At 45.2% G+C, this 19,220-nt stretch overlaps 1 protein-coding gene across 4 annotated transcripts in view; it reads left to right on the top strand.

Moving 5' to 3' along the window:
- The window catches only part of GATB (glutamyl-tRNA amidotransferase subunit B), a 488,988-nt gene that overhangs the window by 192,780 nt on the left and 276,988 nt on the right, over positions 1-19,220 (top strand). For all 4 annotated transcript variants that reach the window (XM_085641666.1, XM_085641663.1, XM_085641664.1 and 1 more), the window contains one exon: positions 13,277-13,475. In XM_085641666.1, coding sequence (XP_085497792.1) covers positions 13,277-13,475 — 199 coding nt within the window. The remainder of the gene's footprint in view (positions 1-13,276; positions 13,476-19,220) is intronic.

The raw sequence follows: 19,220 nt of genomic DNA, 5'->3' as shown, positions 1-19,220 counted from the left end.
AGACCTGCTTGAACACCGACAGTGAGAACCAGCTGATCTGCCTAATAAGAAGGCATGCTTGCCTGGAGCCCTCTGGATTGAAATGAAATGTAGATTTCTGGCTAATGAGCTAATTGGGAAAATCCGGCTTCGGGGTATTTTCATTGCAAGACTTCGAGGAAATGGGAGGCCTTGTCTGCCATGTCCCTTCTCTTCGGAGGGGGTAAAATAGCTTTCTAATGAGGAAGGTTTGAGGAAATGCCAGCTGGTTTCATTATTTTTAGTATGGTTTGAAACCTCGGAAGATGTCTTATTTTGACAAGCTACAGCAAGCAATTAAGAAAATCAGCTTTTTGTGTAAATTGTGTTCATGCGGATCTTATTGGGTGTCTGAGAGTGGTGCACCATGGAAATGGCGAGGATATTCTCACCTTACTTACTCGGCTCTTTTTTCGTGGGATGTCTTGCTCGAGAGCACTAGCAGCTTCGAGGTCTCCATAACAAGCTCGTGTAATTAACATGCAGGGGATGGTATCGAGTCTTAGCTGCATTTTAAATGAGATGGCACTTTTATGTGAATAATTCATTGCAAGCGTTGTCGGACCTATTCATTTATAAATGTTATGTTTAATTCTTGAATATGAAGTGATTTCTGTTCTCTGTACCCCTTTGAAATTGTTGTTCTTAGTTATTGTGTTAAAACATATATTTCAAGCCACATATATCGAATGGCGCTAGGTAATACGTTGAAAGTCCTCCATACTGTAATGAACATTTTTTTTGTAACTTTTTTTTGTTTTTTTGTAAGGTTTTCTTTAAACAGCAATGACACTATCAACAGGCCCGGATAACTTGCAATCGCGTGGGTTGCAGAACAATAGTGCAGACGATCACGTTTCGATGGAGGGTATGCCTGGCGGTATGGACAGTATCATAGATAGCAAAGTAGAACATCATCGGGGGACACTGCAGCTGTCTAGTGTCGGCTTAGGATGCGGGCTCAGGCTTGTGAAATCGGAGGGTCTGTACATAAACTAGGAGGGCGCGGGATGGCGATCTGAGTCCAGGGCGGAACTAGGTTGAACTGCTATTAAAATGTTTAGACATTTTCTGCTTCATTTATATTATTTGCAAAGATCTATTTAATTCTTTGTGAAGGAAATGCATTCCTTATTTCTTGAATTACTTCTCATTATAGCTGTCTAAAGAATGTGTTTCTTCCTGAGTTGCATCTTGGATCCTTCAACCACTTATTCACCTACTGGTCGGGGATATGTATTACTTTGGGCCTCTTTTCTGCTTAGGAATCTTGGGCAACTCCCACAGTGGTCCACCTACCAGAGTATGATAAATCATGCTCCATCCTTTATCACTTTCTTTTCTTGTCTGGTTGATAAGTTTTCGTAAGTGAGTAAGCTGGGCATTCTCATCCCACTTCTTGTCCTAACCATCCATTCTTTTCTGGAGATTCTCTCCGTCTTTCTCTTCCATATAAAATCTGCATAGTGAGTTTGTAACTCTTTTATGTAATTAATTTCTGGGTATAGTAATGCCATCAAATGAAATAGGTAGAAGATTATTGGTAGGATTACCATTTTAATGGTGGCTATTTGCCCCAACCAGGACAACGTCCTATGTTTCCAAATCCCAAAGTCGGTTTTCATGTCCTCTAATTTTTGGGGGTTAATTTCTCTAGTTTGTGCTAAGGTCCCCACAATCTGAAGTCCCAGATATCTGATCGAAGTTGCCATCCACCAGAATGGAGTTATATTTTTTTTGTGCCTGGATCTGAGCTTTGGGGCCCGAAATATTTTACATTTCTGTTTTACGTAGATTATTTTTAAACTCTGACACTTACTGGTACTCTTGTAGTTCGAGCATGAGGTGGGGAGGGAGGCGAAGAAGTCTGTAAAAGAAAGTAAGATGTTGTTGACCAACATTTTGAGCTGTATTCGTCCAACCAAATCTTATTCCTTTTGTTAATTTGTTAGCTCAGATGCTTTGGGCTAGTGTGAAGGTGAGCACAAACAGGATTGATGAGAAAGAGCACCACTTTCAGGTAACTCTATCCCCACATTAGGTACAATTGTCTGGTGGTTTGTCTGGTTTGGAAATAAGGCATACAATTGATTCTGACATTGGTGGTGTTACCTTCTTTTCTTGTTATGCCTTCTGGAAGAGTTTAAGGAGAATGCATAGCAATCAAGTGCCGAGGGTTTTATAAAAGCGGCTATGAACCCATCTGGGCCTGGTTCCTACAGTGGTGAAGGCTAGAGATCGCCTTTAAGATGTCTTTCTTTGTGATTGGCTTTTCTAAGTTTACTTTTGTTTGTAGCTCAGATCTTAAGTAGGCATGTTTCAACAATGTACTCTTTACGTTATTGGACCTAGGGTGTTACCTTTGTATATAATGTTTCATAAAATGTGTGGCAGCACTCAACTTTGTCTCCTTCTATTGTACATAGGTGGCCGTCATCAACTTTATTCCCAGTTTGGACAACTGAGTCTATTAGCAGTGACTTCACAACAATGAGATTTAGAGGGAAAGAACTACAGCCAGGTCACCCTCCACCCATCGACCATTTAATCAACAAAGGCCTGGCTTGCAAACGGGCAACAATAGCGTTTATACAAAAGACAAGGGGTTAAGGGGGTATCTACCTCCACCCAACCGCTAGTAACTTTTTTTTAGTCTAAACCCGTGCCCAAAATCTTCAAATAAACATGCAGTTAGAACACTCCACAAATATATCCCCTTAATGCAGAAACAGGTGGATATAAAATACATCAAAAAGTGACTGAAGAAGTGAGAAATCACCTCATGTGCGCAACACCAGAGGAGCTACTGGCAGGTTCTCACCAGCATACCCACATCTATCATCATCGGTTGCTTTCTCACAAGGGAAGAAAGAATATGTGTCCAGTAGAGAGACAAAAGCATGTAAAGAGTTTAGAAATGAATGTATCCAAAACAAAAACACCGTGAACTATACAGGAATGTGTGTCCCAGAAAAAAATTGAGTTAAGTCTCACATTGGCTTTGCCCACTTTATTCACAATCGTGAGCTTACTCAATATTAAAAGCACAGCATGTTGCAAACCTTTTCAAAGTAGGCCAACATGTTTCATTGCCTCTGCATCGTCGTGGCAATTTCGTCAGGGGGCGAGGTTAGTGTTTGCCTCACTGGACTACTGACTTGTGTATGCGGAGTGGCAAGTGGGAGCCAAGGGCACACGTACCAGCTTCCTCCGTGCCAGAAGGGTGTCTATTCAACACACAACCCTCTATTTTGAAGCACTTTTGTTGCTCATAATATACCGCATCTCCACCTCTGACAAGCGTCGTCTCGTTCCGGCGTAACCCCTTGTCCTTTGTAGATACGCTATTGTTGCCCCTTTGCATGCTAGGCCTTTGTTGATTAAATGGTCTATTATCAGTGAGTCAATGAGGCGCCACCGCCATCCTCCCACTTCTTGCGAGCATTTTGGGCAATCTAGCACATGTCCTGCACTTTAGGGAGTCTTCTTTTTTCTATGAGAATATACTCCATAAGAGCATAGCTCTTGTGAACTGCCAAGTACACTCAAAACCCAGTGGATTTCCAAACATCTGAGGCCCAAACTCCTGCATTTGGGTCTTGTCTTTTGTTGCAAATCTGCTCCAAACCTACTTCTATCTACTTCCACATTCATAACCAAATTCAAGTCCCCTCCTATTATGATGGGTTCTGCAGCCCATTCTCTTAGTCATTGTATTGTCCGGCTAAGAAACTGCTCCTCATTCTGGTTAGGACTATAAATTGAAGCTATTGTTAGGGCCCCCTGCCCATTGAACGTGCACTTCACCGCCATCCGTCTGCCTGCCTTGTCCAATTCAGCTGTCCCACCACCAATTGCTATTTTTCTCCCCACTGTAGAGAAGTATTGCCACAGGAAATCCTTGGAGTTAAGGTGTTTTGAGTCTTTCTGAAGTAAATGAGTTTCCTGAATGCTCACTTTGTTACCCAACAGTGACAACTTGTGTAGAATACATTTTTGCTTCTTTAATGATCTATTTAGCCCCTGACCATATCACTTATAATAGAAAAGTTTGTCATCATCAGGGCTATGTTGGTGGTTACAGTCTATAGATTTGTCTCTTGTGGGAGTGTTGTACAAAAGTGGCGTATAAATGGTCTCAATTCCTTCTTCTTTTCCCTTCCCCCAACTAAGCTGTCAACTTCCCCCTCCCCACAAAATAACAACCACCATTGAAACAGGCAAGAGATTGACAGACCTGTTAGATGGATAAACTTGGGTCATAATAAATGTTCCAGTGAGAGCTGGTACTAGCCACTCAGACTTCCATTTGGTAAGTGTGTTGGGGTCCCTCTGACATTTTATTGGCGCCATGCTGTTGGAGATTATCGATGTTATTGCCTCTTTCTTGGTTGTCTCAGCGTAAGGGGATTGTTGTGAGTGGTAGATCATCAGGCAGGCTGAGTGGAGCCTCAACCTTTCTTTACCGTTCTGTCTTAGTTGCTCTGTTGTCTCCAGTAGGGTTCTTTTTCGACACGTAACTTAATTGCTCCGGCTCAACCACGGGGGTGTTCTTAACAGCAGTGCACTGTCCCCTTTCTCTTGCTTTTCCTTTCCCTGTTTTCTGGCCCCCCTATGCCACACCACTGATGACTGCCACAGCCAGCAAAAGCAAACACTGTCTTCTCACCCTAGGGAGAGCGATGTTTCAGTTCATATTTCACGTTTTACTTCCACTTGAAGTAAATGCTTTTTCCAGGGTGTTGTGTTTCTGTAGTTTTCTTCTTGCAGCATATTTCTCATGTATGCAGTGCATTGTGAAAAGGGTCGGTCACCTGGATGTCTCCGAGTTCATTTTGTGGGTGGGCCACGATAAATTTCTAAGAGTTCCCTGAGTTATAAACAGAAGTGGAATACATGCTCTTCCAATCATTTACGTCTCTGCAGAGGGCACAGAGCAAAGGTCAGGTATGCCATTATTTTTTTTTTTGATAACCAATTTTATTGCCTTTTGATTGCAACAAAGAACACAGCACCATGTAGAAATACACTTTAGAAAACAAGACCAAGATACAAGCCCATCACATTGATATAGAGAATTTGATGCACCAGCAGCCAATATCAATAAGTCCACTTCCAAACTATAGATCATATCAGTCCAAATCAGTCTTCTATGATTCCGACCCACTTGCCCCAGATACGGCGAAACTTCCTAGGACAGCCCCTAGCCACATAGAAAGGCCGTTCCTGTGCGGCACACCAGTCCACTCCCCTGCGCCAGCCTGCCAACGTAGGCGCGGTATTGTTCAGCCAGTGAGCTGCAATGTCCCTCTTAGCTACTGCTAGCGCTATATTAAGGAAGAGCTTCTCAGCCCTGGTGCTGTCCAGCCCCTCCGTGATACCCAGGAGAACATGTGTAGGGTCAATGGGAACCTCCCAGCCCAAGACCTCCGAGAGTTCTCACGCTACTGACTCCCAATACCCCTGTATCGCAGGACAAAGCCACACCATACGGTAGAAATCAGCCTGGGAGTGGGAACAGCGGGGGCAGAGGGCATCAGGTCGAAGCCCCGCAGCGGTGTAAGGTAGGCAGCATGTAAGAAGTATACTTGGATTAGCCTCAGCCTCGCCGAGACCGCAATTATTTTAGGGGCCATCAGGGCGTCCCTCCAGTCAGCATCATCCAGAGTCCCCAGCCACCCCTCTCATTTGTCTCGGAGCTGGGAGTGTTGTTAGTGAAAGAGCGGTAAATACGGGATATCCCTCCCTGACCCAGGTTGACTGTCATGACTTGATTCTCAGGGGGACTATATTCGGGGAGCGCAGTGCCTTCGGAGATCTAAGAGCGGAGGGCATGGCGCAGCTGCAAGTATCGGAAAAACTGCGACAAATGGAGGGAGTGTCTGGCCTGCAAATCCTGGAAGGAGCGCAAGTGGGTACCGCTCCAGACATCGCCCAGCAGGGAAATCCCGATAAGGTCCCAGGGTCGAAATCCGCAAAGAGAGGCGACCTCCCGGAGCCAGGTGCTGTACCACAAGGGAGTATAACGGGTCAGCTTACCCGACCAGGGGGTATGACGCAGGGAGGCCCGCCAGGCCAGGAGCACTCCACGCGTGACATCGGGGAGAGCTTGAGGGACAACGTCCCCGTATAGCATCCCCTGGATAGGGGCAAAGCCAAGGGTGTGTAGTTCCAGGCGGTACGCCGGGTCGGACCAGGCGCCGTTGAACCAATCGTGTACCACCAGAAGCTGGGTCGCCAAGTAATAGAGGTGGAGGTTCGTCATCCCAAGACCACCGTCAAAGGGCGGGACGCGGCATTGGGCCAGGGCCAGCCTGGACCTCCGACACCCCCATAGGAACTTAGTAGCCAGCCCGTCCATCTCTCGGAACCAGGACCGAGCGAACAAAAGGTGTGTGTTTTGAAGTATATATAAAAAGCGAGGCAAAATCATCATTTTAAATAGAGCTATCCTGTCCAGAGGGTTTAGGGGTAAAGTACGCCACTTAAGGAGGTCAGCACGGACCCGCTTGACCAGAGGGGTGATGTTGAGGGACCACGCAAGATCAGGTAGAAGGGCCACCCAGATCCCCAAATATTTGAAGGAGTGCCGTCGAAGGGGATCGTCGACTGCCAATCAAAACACTCACGAGACAAATAAAGGGGGACCAAGACAGATTTGTCCGGGTTTAACCAGAGGCCAGAGGTGCGCTCAAAGAGACCCAGAGCCCGAAGGCATCGGGCCCCGATTGGGCCGGGTCCGCTAGGAACAGCAGCACATCATCGGCATAGAGCACGATCTTGTCCTCCACAAAGCCCGGCCACCGCCAGCCAGTGAGGGAGTAATCCGATCGAATAAGGCAGGCCAGGGGCTCCATCGCTAAGGCAAACAGGATCGGCGAGAGGGGGCATCCCTGCCACGTACCTCGCCTGATAGCGATGGGACGAGATAGAGTGCCATTGACAAGGACCTGCTCCCGGGGCCGATAATACAGCGTCTTCACCAAGTTGCGGAAAGCAATGCCGAAGCCCATCTGTTCCAACACTGCCTCTAAATAGCCCCGGTCGACAAAGTCAAACGCCTTCTCAAAGTACACCAGAAGGAGCGACAAATAGGGGGACAGCAGGTGCCGGTTCGCCAGGGCAAGTGTAGGCGACGAAGACAGTGCCAAGTCCCTCGGAGAGGCATGAAGCCGCATTGATCTGGGTGAAACAGGGTGGCCAGGTGCGGTCTTATGCGGCTGGCCAGAACAGAGGCGAGGATCTTAAGCTCAGTGTTTATAAGAGAAATGGGCCGGTAGTCCGAGCAGCATCTCGAAGGGGGTTGGGACTTTGGGATCACTACGATGGTGGCCAGGTCCGTCTCTGGGCGAAAAGAGCCAAAGGTATGCCAGTTTTAATTGTGATTATGTGCAGAAGTGTGTGAAGGAGGTGCAAAACTGTCAAAATATTGGCAGGGCGAAAGATAAAGAACATGCAGTACTTACTGATGAGAGGGTGCTCTGTGTGTGGAGGTGGTGAAGTGAAGGAAATGCAAGGAAGTGTGTGCAGGCGAGAGTGAAAACAGGGTGCTTAAAAGGAAAGAAATGAGGTGTGAGATATGCAGATTGTTTCGGTAAGATATTAGGAGGAAAAGAGCATAATTGTCTAACTGAAAAACTGCAGAGAGAGTGTAACAGGTGACATTGGAGCACAGCAAAATTAATGCTATGAGTCCATAAACCTTTTCTTGTGGTTTTAATGTTGTCGTCCGCTGATAAGCAATATGGTTCCTTTCAATTAAAAAGATAACAGCCACCAGCCTTCAACCAACATGTTTACAGAGCCCTTTGGCATTTAACATTCATCAAGAGAAATGCTTGGTATGGTATTTTTTACATAGTACAATGTTATCCTTCACAGATAACACAGTTGGTGCACAGATGCATGACACGAAATTGGGTTTAGTGTTACTATATCAGATGCAAACTAATTACGGCAACTTTTCTTGTCCACAACTTATGCTTGTCTACTCTTCCGAATTTTACCACATTGGAGGTAACCAGGACCTTTTACTTTGCATACTGTGGCTTGAGGACACGCAGAACTTTAGATGGCATGTCTTGTTTCCTTACCACTATGGAAGATTATATATCGCTACTCTTATTAAGCAACAATTTCCTTCTTCGGTGATATGCCCTCTTTTCTTCCAAAAAAACCTTACAGAGAAATCTCTGATCAATATTTTACGAATTGTTAAAGTAATTAATCCAGTTGTTTGTAAAACTGAAATCAACCTAAATGTATCTGTAGTGGATTTGAAGCCTGGAGAAAGTCCATAGAACTAAACAAGTTTGTTGCTAACTGTTGGTTATTATCCTATAAATGAAAAGGAACAATATTGTTTACCTGCTGATGACAACATTGGAACCACAAGAAACGTATATAGACTGAACACTCTAACATAACTTAAGTATTGATTTTACAGTGCCAATATCTTCTGTTATACTAATCCATTAGTGGAAACCTAAGGGTGGATGCTATTACTACACCCAAAGGTGGTAGGGTGTCGGGTATTGTCAAATCACTTCTATTTTTGAGGCCTAGTGCTAAACAAAACATTTTGCTTTTACAAAAATGATGTATATGATACACTTACTTAAAGGGGCTTTCAGCCATCCTTCTTCATCCATAGGTCTGTTGTTGTGTCATCCACATTTTGTGTCCACTTACTACAGCTTACAGGATGGCACAAGGATAATCCTATGCAGGCCACAGGTTACCGTCACTTTGAGTGACTACATTTTGATCTTTCAGAAGGAGCACATCTGCCCGCAAGGTAGTTCCCTCAGTGCCAGTGTTCTTGTTTTTACTTCTAATTACTTTAGTATTGCCTTCGTGTTTATAGCCTGATGACATAGCAGGACGCTTTGGATATGTGCACAGGGCACATTCCAGTTTTATCAGCTCTGGTCTACTGCTAATGAAAGCTGTTGCACATTCCTTTTGGTGTGGCCTTTGTTTATCTTACTGCTGCTATTTCACAGCGCACCAGATTATTTTATTGCTGCTGTTTCACAGCACACCAGATTGTGTTCTTTTGAAAGTGTTCAGAATTAAGTTATTCTCTTTTTTCGTTTGCACACAGGGCAGTGTAATTAAATCTATCTAATGTAATGTGATACATAAACCGAAAGCTTTGATATTATATATTGTGAATTAATAAGTGGACAATTACGCAGAATTGTTTATCCTGGACTCGGTTCCTTAAATTGTTCTTTAATTAACTTTGCCCAGAAGGAAAACCAACCTTTATTGTATCTAATTTGCAGCACACTTGTATCTCTTTTATTTAAACATAGGTGAGGTGTAATTTTGAATTTTAATATCCAGATTTTCTACTGACATTCTTAGGGGGAAAAAAAGAAACCTGCTGGTGCTTCAGTTTCTGAAAATGAATATCAGTTATCTTGCGAATTTACAATATAATGGATAGTTTTGAAGTTTGTGAAATAATCCATTAAGAATGTAGTTATGATACATTCATGAGCCAGGTTGACAGCTCATTACAGTGCTACCTTTGTGTGCTGCTGAGATAGCTCAGTGGGTTGATTCTGAGTATGGTATCCCAATATGTAATGCAACCTTTGTTCCTCTGGTGCTGTGTATTCGATGAATAGTCAACATTCTTTATGTCATGTGTCTGTGAAATAACAGTCTGTATGAACATCTCTACACACTGCAACAACAATAGTGCACAAACTCTTGGACTAGTCTGAAAAAGTTGTGGAGAACAAAGCTTTTTGAAGGACAGCAGTAATACAAACAGTAGCTCACATGAACTCTGAATATGAGCTCATGAGTGTGCTCTTGCTATCTTTGCACCCCAAACTCTTTTTCTTTCTTTCTTACTTTCCTTCCTTCCTTTGATCCTTTCTTTTTGTATCCTTCTTTCTTTTTTCTTTGATCCTTCCTTCATCCCACCTTCCCTCCCTCTATAATGCGCATAGATTTTATTGGTACTTTCAATTTTATTTGTTTCGCCTGCCTTCTTTTTAATTCTCGCCTACACAGTATACTCGCTGTGCTGCTAGGTGTATTGTTTACTATTCAGTGGGCTTACTACTCAACCAGAATATGCCATTGTGTTTTTTCATTGTCACTCATTTGTATCTTTCGATTGCCTATTGCCTGTAGGCTTCCCTTCCTTTCTTGTGTTAGCTCCTCCCTGGAGCATGGACTGATTTAGGTGTTCTTCCTCGTCATTTTTCTTCCTTGTCTTTTTGCAACGCACAGGTTTTTTTTTTTTTAGCGTTTCGATATTAATCCGAGACTTGCAATCTGCTTTCCTTCTTTAAACACTCGCATACGGCTTCTTATTTATGTTGCTTTTACCCTATCTGCCATTAAGAGTGACAAATGCTTTCAAAAGATGCTTTTATTTTGAAGAATGGTTTCAAAAGATACAGTTTTATTTTACATTGGGTTTTGTTTATAAATAATTAATGACTGCATGTATTTGCACGTCTTTCCAGCAATTTCAATTTTCAGATGTTTTGCTGTGTTTATTTATGTTCTGTTCACCCTATCTGCCGTATCTTTCAACTCTTTTATTACTTACACCCACAACTGTACTACTGTACACTCTGCCAATACACCCCACTGTACTATTCGCCACTCTACTCTATGCCACTCTACTCTACGCCACTCCAATCTACTCCACTCTGCACCACGCCACTCGAACTCCACTCTACATCACTCTACTATATTCCAATCTGCTCTAATCCACTACAATCCACTCCACTCTACGCGACTCCACCCCACTCTAACCTACACCATTTTATTCCCTGCACTCTATGCCACCCCACTTGACTACGCCACTCAACTCTGCCACTTCACGCCACTCTAAGCCACTCCACACAATGCCAATCTGCAGCACTCTGTGCCACTTTACTCCACTCTATGTAACTCCACTCTGCTCCAATTCACTCTGTTCTGTCCCACTCTACTCTATTCCACTCTACATCACTCCACTTCGCCGTGCCACTTGTCACTGAATGCCACTCTGTTGTGTCACTGTATGCCACTGTACTCCACACCACCCCACTCTATAATGCACCATTCTACTCCACTCGTCTCCACTCTACACCACCTTAAGTTACGACACTCTATGGCACTCTACTCTACCGTACTCAACGCCACTCCATTGCACTCTACGCCACTCCATTGCACTCTACGCCGCTCCATTCCATTCTCCGCCACTTCACTCTATGCCACTCTTCTTTATGCAATGCCATGTCACACTGCGCCTCTCTACGCCACCCCACTCTATGCCACTCCACCCCAACCCACCCCACTCTATGCCACTCTACTCCACATCACTCCACTCTACTGCACTCCACGCTACTCAACACTAAGCCACTCTACGCCACTGCTCTGCTCTATGCCACTCCACGGCACTCCTCTCTACCCCAACACTTCTCTCTACTCCTTTCTACTCAACGCCACTCCACTGTACTCTACACTACTGCTCTTTACTCTACACCACTCTACTCCGCACAATGCCAGTGTACTTCACTATTCTTTATGCCACTCTACGTCTCTCTGCTCTATGCCACTCCATGGTACACCGCTCCCTTCCATTCCACTCTGTGCCACTCTACTCTATTCCACTCCACTCTTCTCTACGCCACTGTACTCCACACAAAGCCACTTTATACCACTTTACTCTATGCCACTCCAGTCCACTTTAACCCTCTCCATTCTGTTCTATGCCATTCCACACTTTACTGTATGGCATGCAACTCTGTGCCAATCCAAACTATGCTACTCTACTCCACTCTACTCTTCGTTACCCCACTTAGCAATACTCCTCTTTACTCTCTACTCTACACCACTCCACGCTACACCACTCCTCTCTACTATACGCCAGTCCACCCTGCGCCTCCCCACTCCACTACATCACTAACTTTCAGCCGTGCTTCTGTGCAACATGACTGAAAGACATTGGCAAAGTCAAAAACTCTCACATAGTCGAGATCTGTTGGCTTAACCAATGCTTGTTCTCTTTCCATTTAGATCTGGCCTTTGGAATGTTAGCAAGTTCTGCTCTGAAAGCAAGCATGAGACTGAAAGTAGGAACCTACTCTAACAGAAATTAGGATGTCAAAATAAATTCCTTTTTGTTCTCCAACCAAGAGTACTCCTCTACTTCATAGGAACCGAATAAAAACATTCAAGGCCGTGGGTGGCTCCTTCATCCCAACACTCAGAAGGAGAAGAAGGAATGATAAATTCTACAACATGAACTGAAATTAAGAAAAGGTCATATCCAGGGAGACCAGAACATGTAAACCTCTGGCATCATTGTGCTGTAATTATATTTAGAATTCCAAGTGAAGGAGTAGTGTAGATAATATGGATCTCCTTGGCTTACTGTAACATAATGCATATTTTTCCTTCTTTCTTGTTACATGCAATGCCTTACAATTTTTTATTTTATTTATCACTTTGGATATTTTCTCATTTGGCCGCAATGTCTTAGAATATTACTGTTTTAATGTACTACTATTCCATAAGCTTGATAAAAGTTTTAAAGGTTGTTCCTTGGCTACCAACAAAAGGGCATGCCTTTTTTTGCAACTTAAAGGTAAGTGTCACTGATAGCAGCTTAGACTAATAGAAACCTTCTGTTAATGCTAGTCCATTGCATTTGGTATGACTTGAAACATGTGATCGCTTCAAATGGCAGAGGCAAAGACATCTGGCAGTGAAGCCCCAGTCCAACCTTTAGTCGAGCTTTAGCAATTTGAAATGCCTGTGTAAAGATCGGTGTAATGCACTCAAACAATGCACAAATCTTCCACTCTTCTTTAAAAAAAAAAAAAAAAAAAAGTCTTAGTAGGCTTAAACTTACCTGCTATTCCTTTGAATAGGTTTATCGGTCTTAACGAAAAACGTACTTTCCCTCCAACCGCACGGGAAAGTGTTCACGTCCTTCATCAAAAATCATTAGTTAAATTGTCTCCAACTACTAACGTTTTCTAAAATATCATGTTTTTTCGGCCACAAAGATTGCTAAATTCTGCAAGACGGTCTGTGCCAAAATAAGGAGTCCCCATCAGAAATTAATGAAACAGACATCTGTTCAAGCTGGGCATTGGTAGAAAACCTCAAAACAATGAAGGCCCAAACTGTGTGCTTCGCCTTTTGCCTGTGTTCACTTTGTGAGTTAAAACATGTCAACACGTAGTAAATGCACATCTTGAAGACAAAATTAATTATAAAACATCTTCTGCAGGCTGGGTATCAGATCACTCAACAAAGGCTTCCTATTGCCGCTAATGGTATACTGACATACCGCATACAAACTGGAAAAAAGTGGAACCAAATGGCAACCAGAACTGTGAGGATCAAGCAGATCCAGCTGGAGCAGGACAGCGGAAAGAGCCTCCATGACGAAGAAAGGAGCCAGACTCTCATTGACTTGAACAGGGCTGGTAGGTGTGCCCGATGGCTCTAACTTTGGGTTAAATGTAGGAGGCCTAGTGGACTTGGGTGTAAAATCAATGAGGGCGTACTGGGCTTCTTGTTTTAGAAAGTAAGGCAATGTCTCTGATTCTCCTACAGCCCATTTGACCTCTACTAAGGTATGAATCCGATAAAGGAACACATGTCGTTCTTATTTTCTCTGGTGCGAATTATATCTTTATCATGATGATACTAAAGTTGGTGTATCTCTGACAGAAAGACTTCCTCCTATTTAGAGTCTGTGACATCGCTTGTACAAGGTTGAAAGATACCAACTATTTTTTTTTTTTTTTTAAATAAGCTGCATCTTTTTTTTTTTTAAATTCTTTTTATTAAACATACTCGACATAGAGGTACAGTTCCACTCAGTTACAGGGAACACAGCAAAACCAAGGTATACATACATAGTAGGATGATACTTGGAAGTTACGGTGAGAGTGGAATATCACATTCGGGGTCGCCTGGGGGGGTTGCAAATGTAGTCACGGTATGCGTTCCAGGGAGCCCAGATCCTAGACCACTTTCGGGGACAACCCCTAGCCGTATATACTGTCTTTTCCCGCAGCATACACCAGTCAAGATCTTTTTCCCAATCCACGACCCTTGGAGCATGCATAGCCCCCCAGAGTTGAGCAATATTTTTCTTGGCAATCATGCAGCCCAATGTGACCCATTGTATAGCGTGTGAGTTAAGGTCAGTAGGTTCCCAGATATTAAGGAGGCATCTGGGGGCCTCAGGCCTCGCAGTGAGTTCCAGAGCTTGGCTCATAATGTTGTAGATATTGCACCAGTAAGTCTGTATTGGGTCGCAGTGCCATATTATGTGCATGAACGTGCCTAGTTGGGTGCATCCCCGTCTGCAAAGCCCGTCCGTTGGACCACCCATGTGTATCAGTTGGGGCCCGTGATGTATGCAATATTTTTAGCTGCACAAGATGGAGGCGCGCTGGGATGGCGACAGTTTTGGGGGAGGATACTGCAGTCTGCCAATTTTCGTCGTCCAGTTCGATACCGTCTTCAACACATTTCTCTCGTAGGGCCAGCAATGGGTCATCCATATTGTTGATGAGTTTTCTATAGGTTAGGGATATGGCCTTCTCGGACAGATGACCATCTAGTAGCCTCTCCTCTAATGGTGAATAGTCAGGTGGGGAAGTGTCACGGGGCAGAGCTGTTTGCAAGGCGTGGCGTATTTGTAGGTAACGAAAACGCTCTGTCTCTGCCATGTCATATTGTCGTTGAAGGGAGTCAAAGGACTTGATGCCATTTTTATCCCACAGGTCTCTGATGTGGGAGATGCCAATTAGGTCCCATTTATCAACGCCCTGTGAGGTGCCCAGGTCCTGAGTTTCTGGATAGGGTCAGTCTATTGGTCCAACCCAGCGGCGCAGTCGCCGCTTGCCAGATATGGACAGTATGTTTGGTGGGGCCAGTGAGGGGGTATCTGTTGGGCTTGGAATAGAGGGCCCGGGTAAAGGAACCGTTTGGGAGGAGCAGTCTGTCCATGCTAAACCCTGGGTTGTCGGGCCGACCATAGTTGCTGTGGTTTATTGCCTTTAGGTGTGAGGCCCAGTAGTATTTCTTGATATCAGGCAATCCAATTCCCCCATCAAACCAGTTGAGGGTGAGTTTTTGTAAAGCAATACGAGGCCTTCCATCCCAGAGAAGGTCTCGTTGGAGCCCCTCTATTTGTTTGAAGTACGAGTTTGGTACTGGGTCAGCCGAATTTTGAAGAACATAGAGGAAGCGGGGTAGGGACATCATTTTGAAAAGGGCCGCCTTGCCCAGCCAGGAAAGAGGGAGTGACTTCCAATTTATGATATCTTGTTTTAGTCGTTGTATTGGGGAGCAAGGTTTCGGGTAAAACGAAGAGTCTTGTCTAGCGAGATGAAAATACCCAAATATTTAAAGCCTTCTGAGACTATTGGTATGGGGCAGCATTGGGGTATCGGAGCGGGGCCTCCCACACAGGACATACAGGAGTGATTTCTGCCAGTTAATGCCGAACCCGGAGTATCTACCGAAGACGACCAAGATGTCAAATACAGCGATAAGGGATCTTTTTTTGGGGGATGCAAGGTATAGTAGTATATATCGTCCGCCTATAGGGATATACGGTCCTCCCAGTCAGCCGACCATCGCAGCCCACGGATCATTGCATCCCTACGGATCCAGGCCACAAGGGGCTCAAGAGCTAAAGCGAACCGTAAAGGGGAGAGGGGGCATCCCTGGCGGGTCCCTCGGCTGATTAGAAAGGGTTCAGAATTCCTGTTGTTTACGACTACCTGAGCCATTGGGGAACTGTATAGTAGTCGTACCCATTGACAGAAGTCCGGTCCAAATCCCAGCTTAGTGAGCACGGCGAAAAGATAAGGCCATTCAAGCGTGTCGAAGGCCATAGTGGCATCCAGGGAGACCACGATGGCGTCTTCACGTAAAGTCGATGCCCTGCCCAGGACCCCGTGTAGTCTACGTAGGTTCAGAGCGGTGTTCCGCTTGGTCAGGGTGCACCAGGTCCCCTATCACCTTAACCAGTCTGTTGGCGAGTACCTTGGCTAATATTTTGGGCTCAGCATTCAACAATGAAATAGGCCGATAGGAGGCACAGTCATTTTTTGGTTTCCCTTCCTTATGGATCGTGACAATGGTTGCAATTCGTTGGTCAAGGGGAAGCGATCCCTGTTCTAGGCTAGTCTCAAACATAGACTTCAAATGTGTTGCTAGTCTGTCCGGGCGGAGCTTGTAGAGTTCGATCGGGAGGCCATTGGGACCAAGCGCCTTGCCAGGGTGAAGTGCTCTAATTGTGGTCGCAATCTCATCCGCAATAAGGGCGCTATCCATAAACGCGCGGTCGCTGTCGGATAATACCGGCAGAGAAATGTCACGCAAGAGTTCGGAGGAGTCCGCTTCGGTGTATGGCGCGGCGGAGCTGTAAACTTTACGAAAATGGGCTGCGAAGTGGTCAACTATGTCTTGAGGATCCACTATGGCTGATCCTCCAGAGCTTCTTAATTCAGGAACTAGTCGGCTAGCGTGCTCCTTTTTGTCCAGCCAGGCGATTAGCTTCCCCGCCTTGTCTCCCCAGTCGTAAATCCGCCCAAGCCTATCTTGTCCTAGTAGTTTAGCCCGGTCAGTGACCAGGGCTCGGTATTGCTCCTGGCGGAGTCGTAGGGCATGGAGAGTCTCCGGCGAGGGATCAGGGCCTAGGTCGCTCTCGAGGCGATAGATTTCTTGCTCTACGTCAGAGACAGCCATCAGCTTGTCTTTTTTGGACCCCGCTATTAAGGAGAGGGCTTAGTCCCGGACTACTGTTTTGAAGGCTTCCCACAGTGTCAGTGGGGATTCGACCGTGTGTTCATTATCCTGAAAATAGTTATCGATGGATTTAATCGAGCCGGTCCGTATTTTAGGGCTTTTAAGATACCAGGGGTTAATCGGGGCAACGCGTCTCACCGGGGAGTTGTCTAGGACAATGTGGACAAAGAGGGGAGAGTGGTCGGAAATGCCTCTAGCTAAGTGCCGTATCTCGTGTATATCTGTCACCTGTGGGACAGGGACAACGATGTAGTCTAGCCGCGAAAGGCTATTGCGGGCGCCCGAGTGGAAAGTGTGCTGGACCTTGTCAGGATGATATGTCCTCCAACCATCTACTAGTCCCATCGCCTTCAAGAAATTAGAGAAAGATTGAGCGGTGGGAGGGAGCGCGCGTGGGGGGTATCTGTCTAGTGTACCTGATACAGCGGAGTTAAAGTCCCCCCGAGCACAAGGCGCCCTTCCGGCAGTGCCAGCAGTACAGCGCTGAGATCGGTGAATGTGGTGGCCTGTAACCCTGGGGGTGCATAAATAGACAAGAAGGTGATAACTTTCCCCTCCCATGTGCCCGTGATACCCACATATCTACCTCGGTCATCCACATAGGTGGAAGTAGGGGAGAAAGGGAATGATTTCTTTTGCATTATGCCCACCCCTCTGGAGGTGAGTTTCCTGAAGTAAGACAATATCCGGTGACAGCCTCCGAACCTGTTGCAATACTATACTACGCTTTATTTTGTCCCCCAACCCGTTCACATTCCAACTTAAAATTCTAACTTTCTTGTTACGCTGTAACCCCATTGGTACGTATGTGGATTGTAGCAGTGATACCCTCTGAAAATAGAAACTGCACCCTCATCATACCGTTGAGAACAACTGACAAAAAACCCCAACATCAGATAGGCAAAAAATAAGGCCCGTACCCAACAACCCCCCGCCCCGCTGCCCTGCCCTCTGGGCTCGGAACTGCCCATAAACAACTTGCAGAGTGCCTGTCGCCCTAAAAAGATCAAAGAAAGAAGGAAAAAACAATCCCAATGGGGAAAAGCAGGGAGCTCCGTGTCCATGCCCTAAGCTACATCACTATCACACCTCCATTAAACAATTGACATATGTCCATTAATGAATCTGTAGTCCCGTTTAGGTGAGGCACCCTGGATCCTCCCCCGACCCCCCCCTTCCCCCCACCACCCCCCCATACTGCAAAAAAACCTGTCCTCGCCGAGGCTCCTCTTCAGGTCAGTCCGTTGTCATCAGAACCTCCGGCTCCCCCCACCGCAGGGTTTTTAGTATCACGGTACTCAATCCAGTCAGCTATGTCCTCAGGCCGATCAAAAAACCAAGCTCTCCCTTCCGCCTCAACCCGGAGGCGGGCCGGGAACAGCATCGAGTACTTTAGGCCTTTCTCTCTCAGGACGCGCTTAACAGACAAAAATAGTCTCCGCTGTTTCTGTACCCTTTGCGTGAAGTCCGGGAAGAAGGAGATAACAGCATTCTCATATTGGAGGGGGGTGCCGGCCGTGGCATTTTGGAGGTTCACATCTCGGTCACGATAGTTAAGGACCCTGGAAGCTGCATCTTTTGAAAATATTCACACATAGTCTTTGTTGGTTTTTACTTAATTTGCACGTTAGCTTTCTGCATTCTGAAACATGATTTTGAACAACATTAAAAAGTTGGAAAATGTATGACTTTACTATGAGACTGACTCATCAGTATGGGTTAACAACATAATCTTTTTACAATTAGTCCTTGCCTTCATGAACATTTTCAGCCTATGGGCAGGCCTCTACAACTGGACATTTTCACATTGGAATCAATAGAAAAGCAGAACGGAAAGAAGCAAACGGCGCAAAAAACAAATCTGACTATCTCTACCCACAAGTTGCAAACGGTGATGATGGAGCTAGACCTCAGTTTGATGTGAGAGGTTTATGAGCGGACCCAAGATCTAGGCTGCTGACTAAATGTAGACAACTTTCCATGGGAAATTCCTGGTTTATCTTTGGTAACTCGACTCATATTTCAAGACTTTCCTCAGAGAAATGCATGTGTTTCATAGGCAACAACCAAACAAAAATATTACAGTTGAGAAATAAACAACTGAAATGTCCACACCGAGTTAGTTAAAAGGGCTGGTTCTCATGGTTTCCATGCACCAGCAACAGCTTCCTCTGCTGGTAGGGCTGTCTACCTTTTCTAGGGAGTGGGTCAAGCAGGATATCATAAACAGTTTGGTAACGACATCATGGAGAATAGTGCGTAACCTCCAGGCTTACTGTGATCCATTTCTTCGGTGGTGGATTATTTCTTCCATACTACAAAACTCTCTCTGAAAGCTGATTCGTGTATTAGCAAGCTCCTTATTGCCATTGTGCGCTGAAGGCGATTTCAACCCACAA

This window comes from Triturus cristatus, chromosome 2_2 (assembly GCF_964204655.1).
Source record: "Triturus cristatus chromosome 2_2, aTriCri1.1, whole genome shotgun sequence".
Classification (NCBI taxonomy): domain Eukaryota; kingdom Metazoa; phylum Chordata; class Amphibia; order Caudata; family Salamandridae; genus Triturus; species Triturus cristatus.
This window is presented reverse-complemented; position numbering and strand designations above follow the sequence as displayed.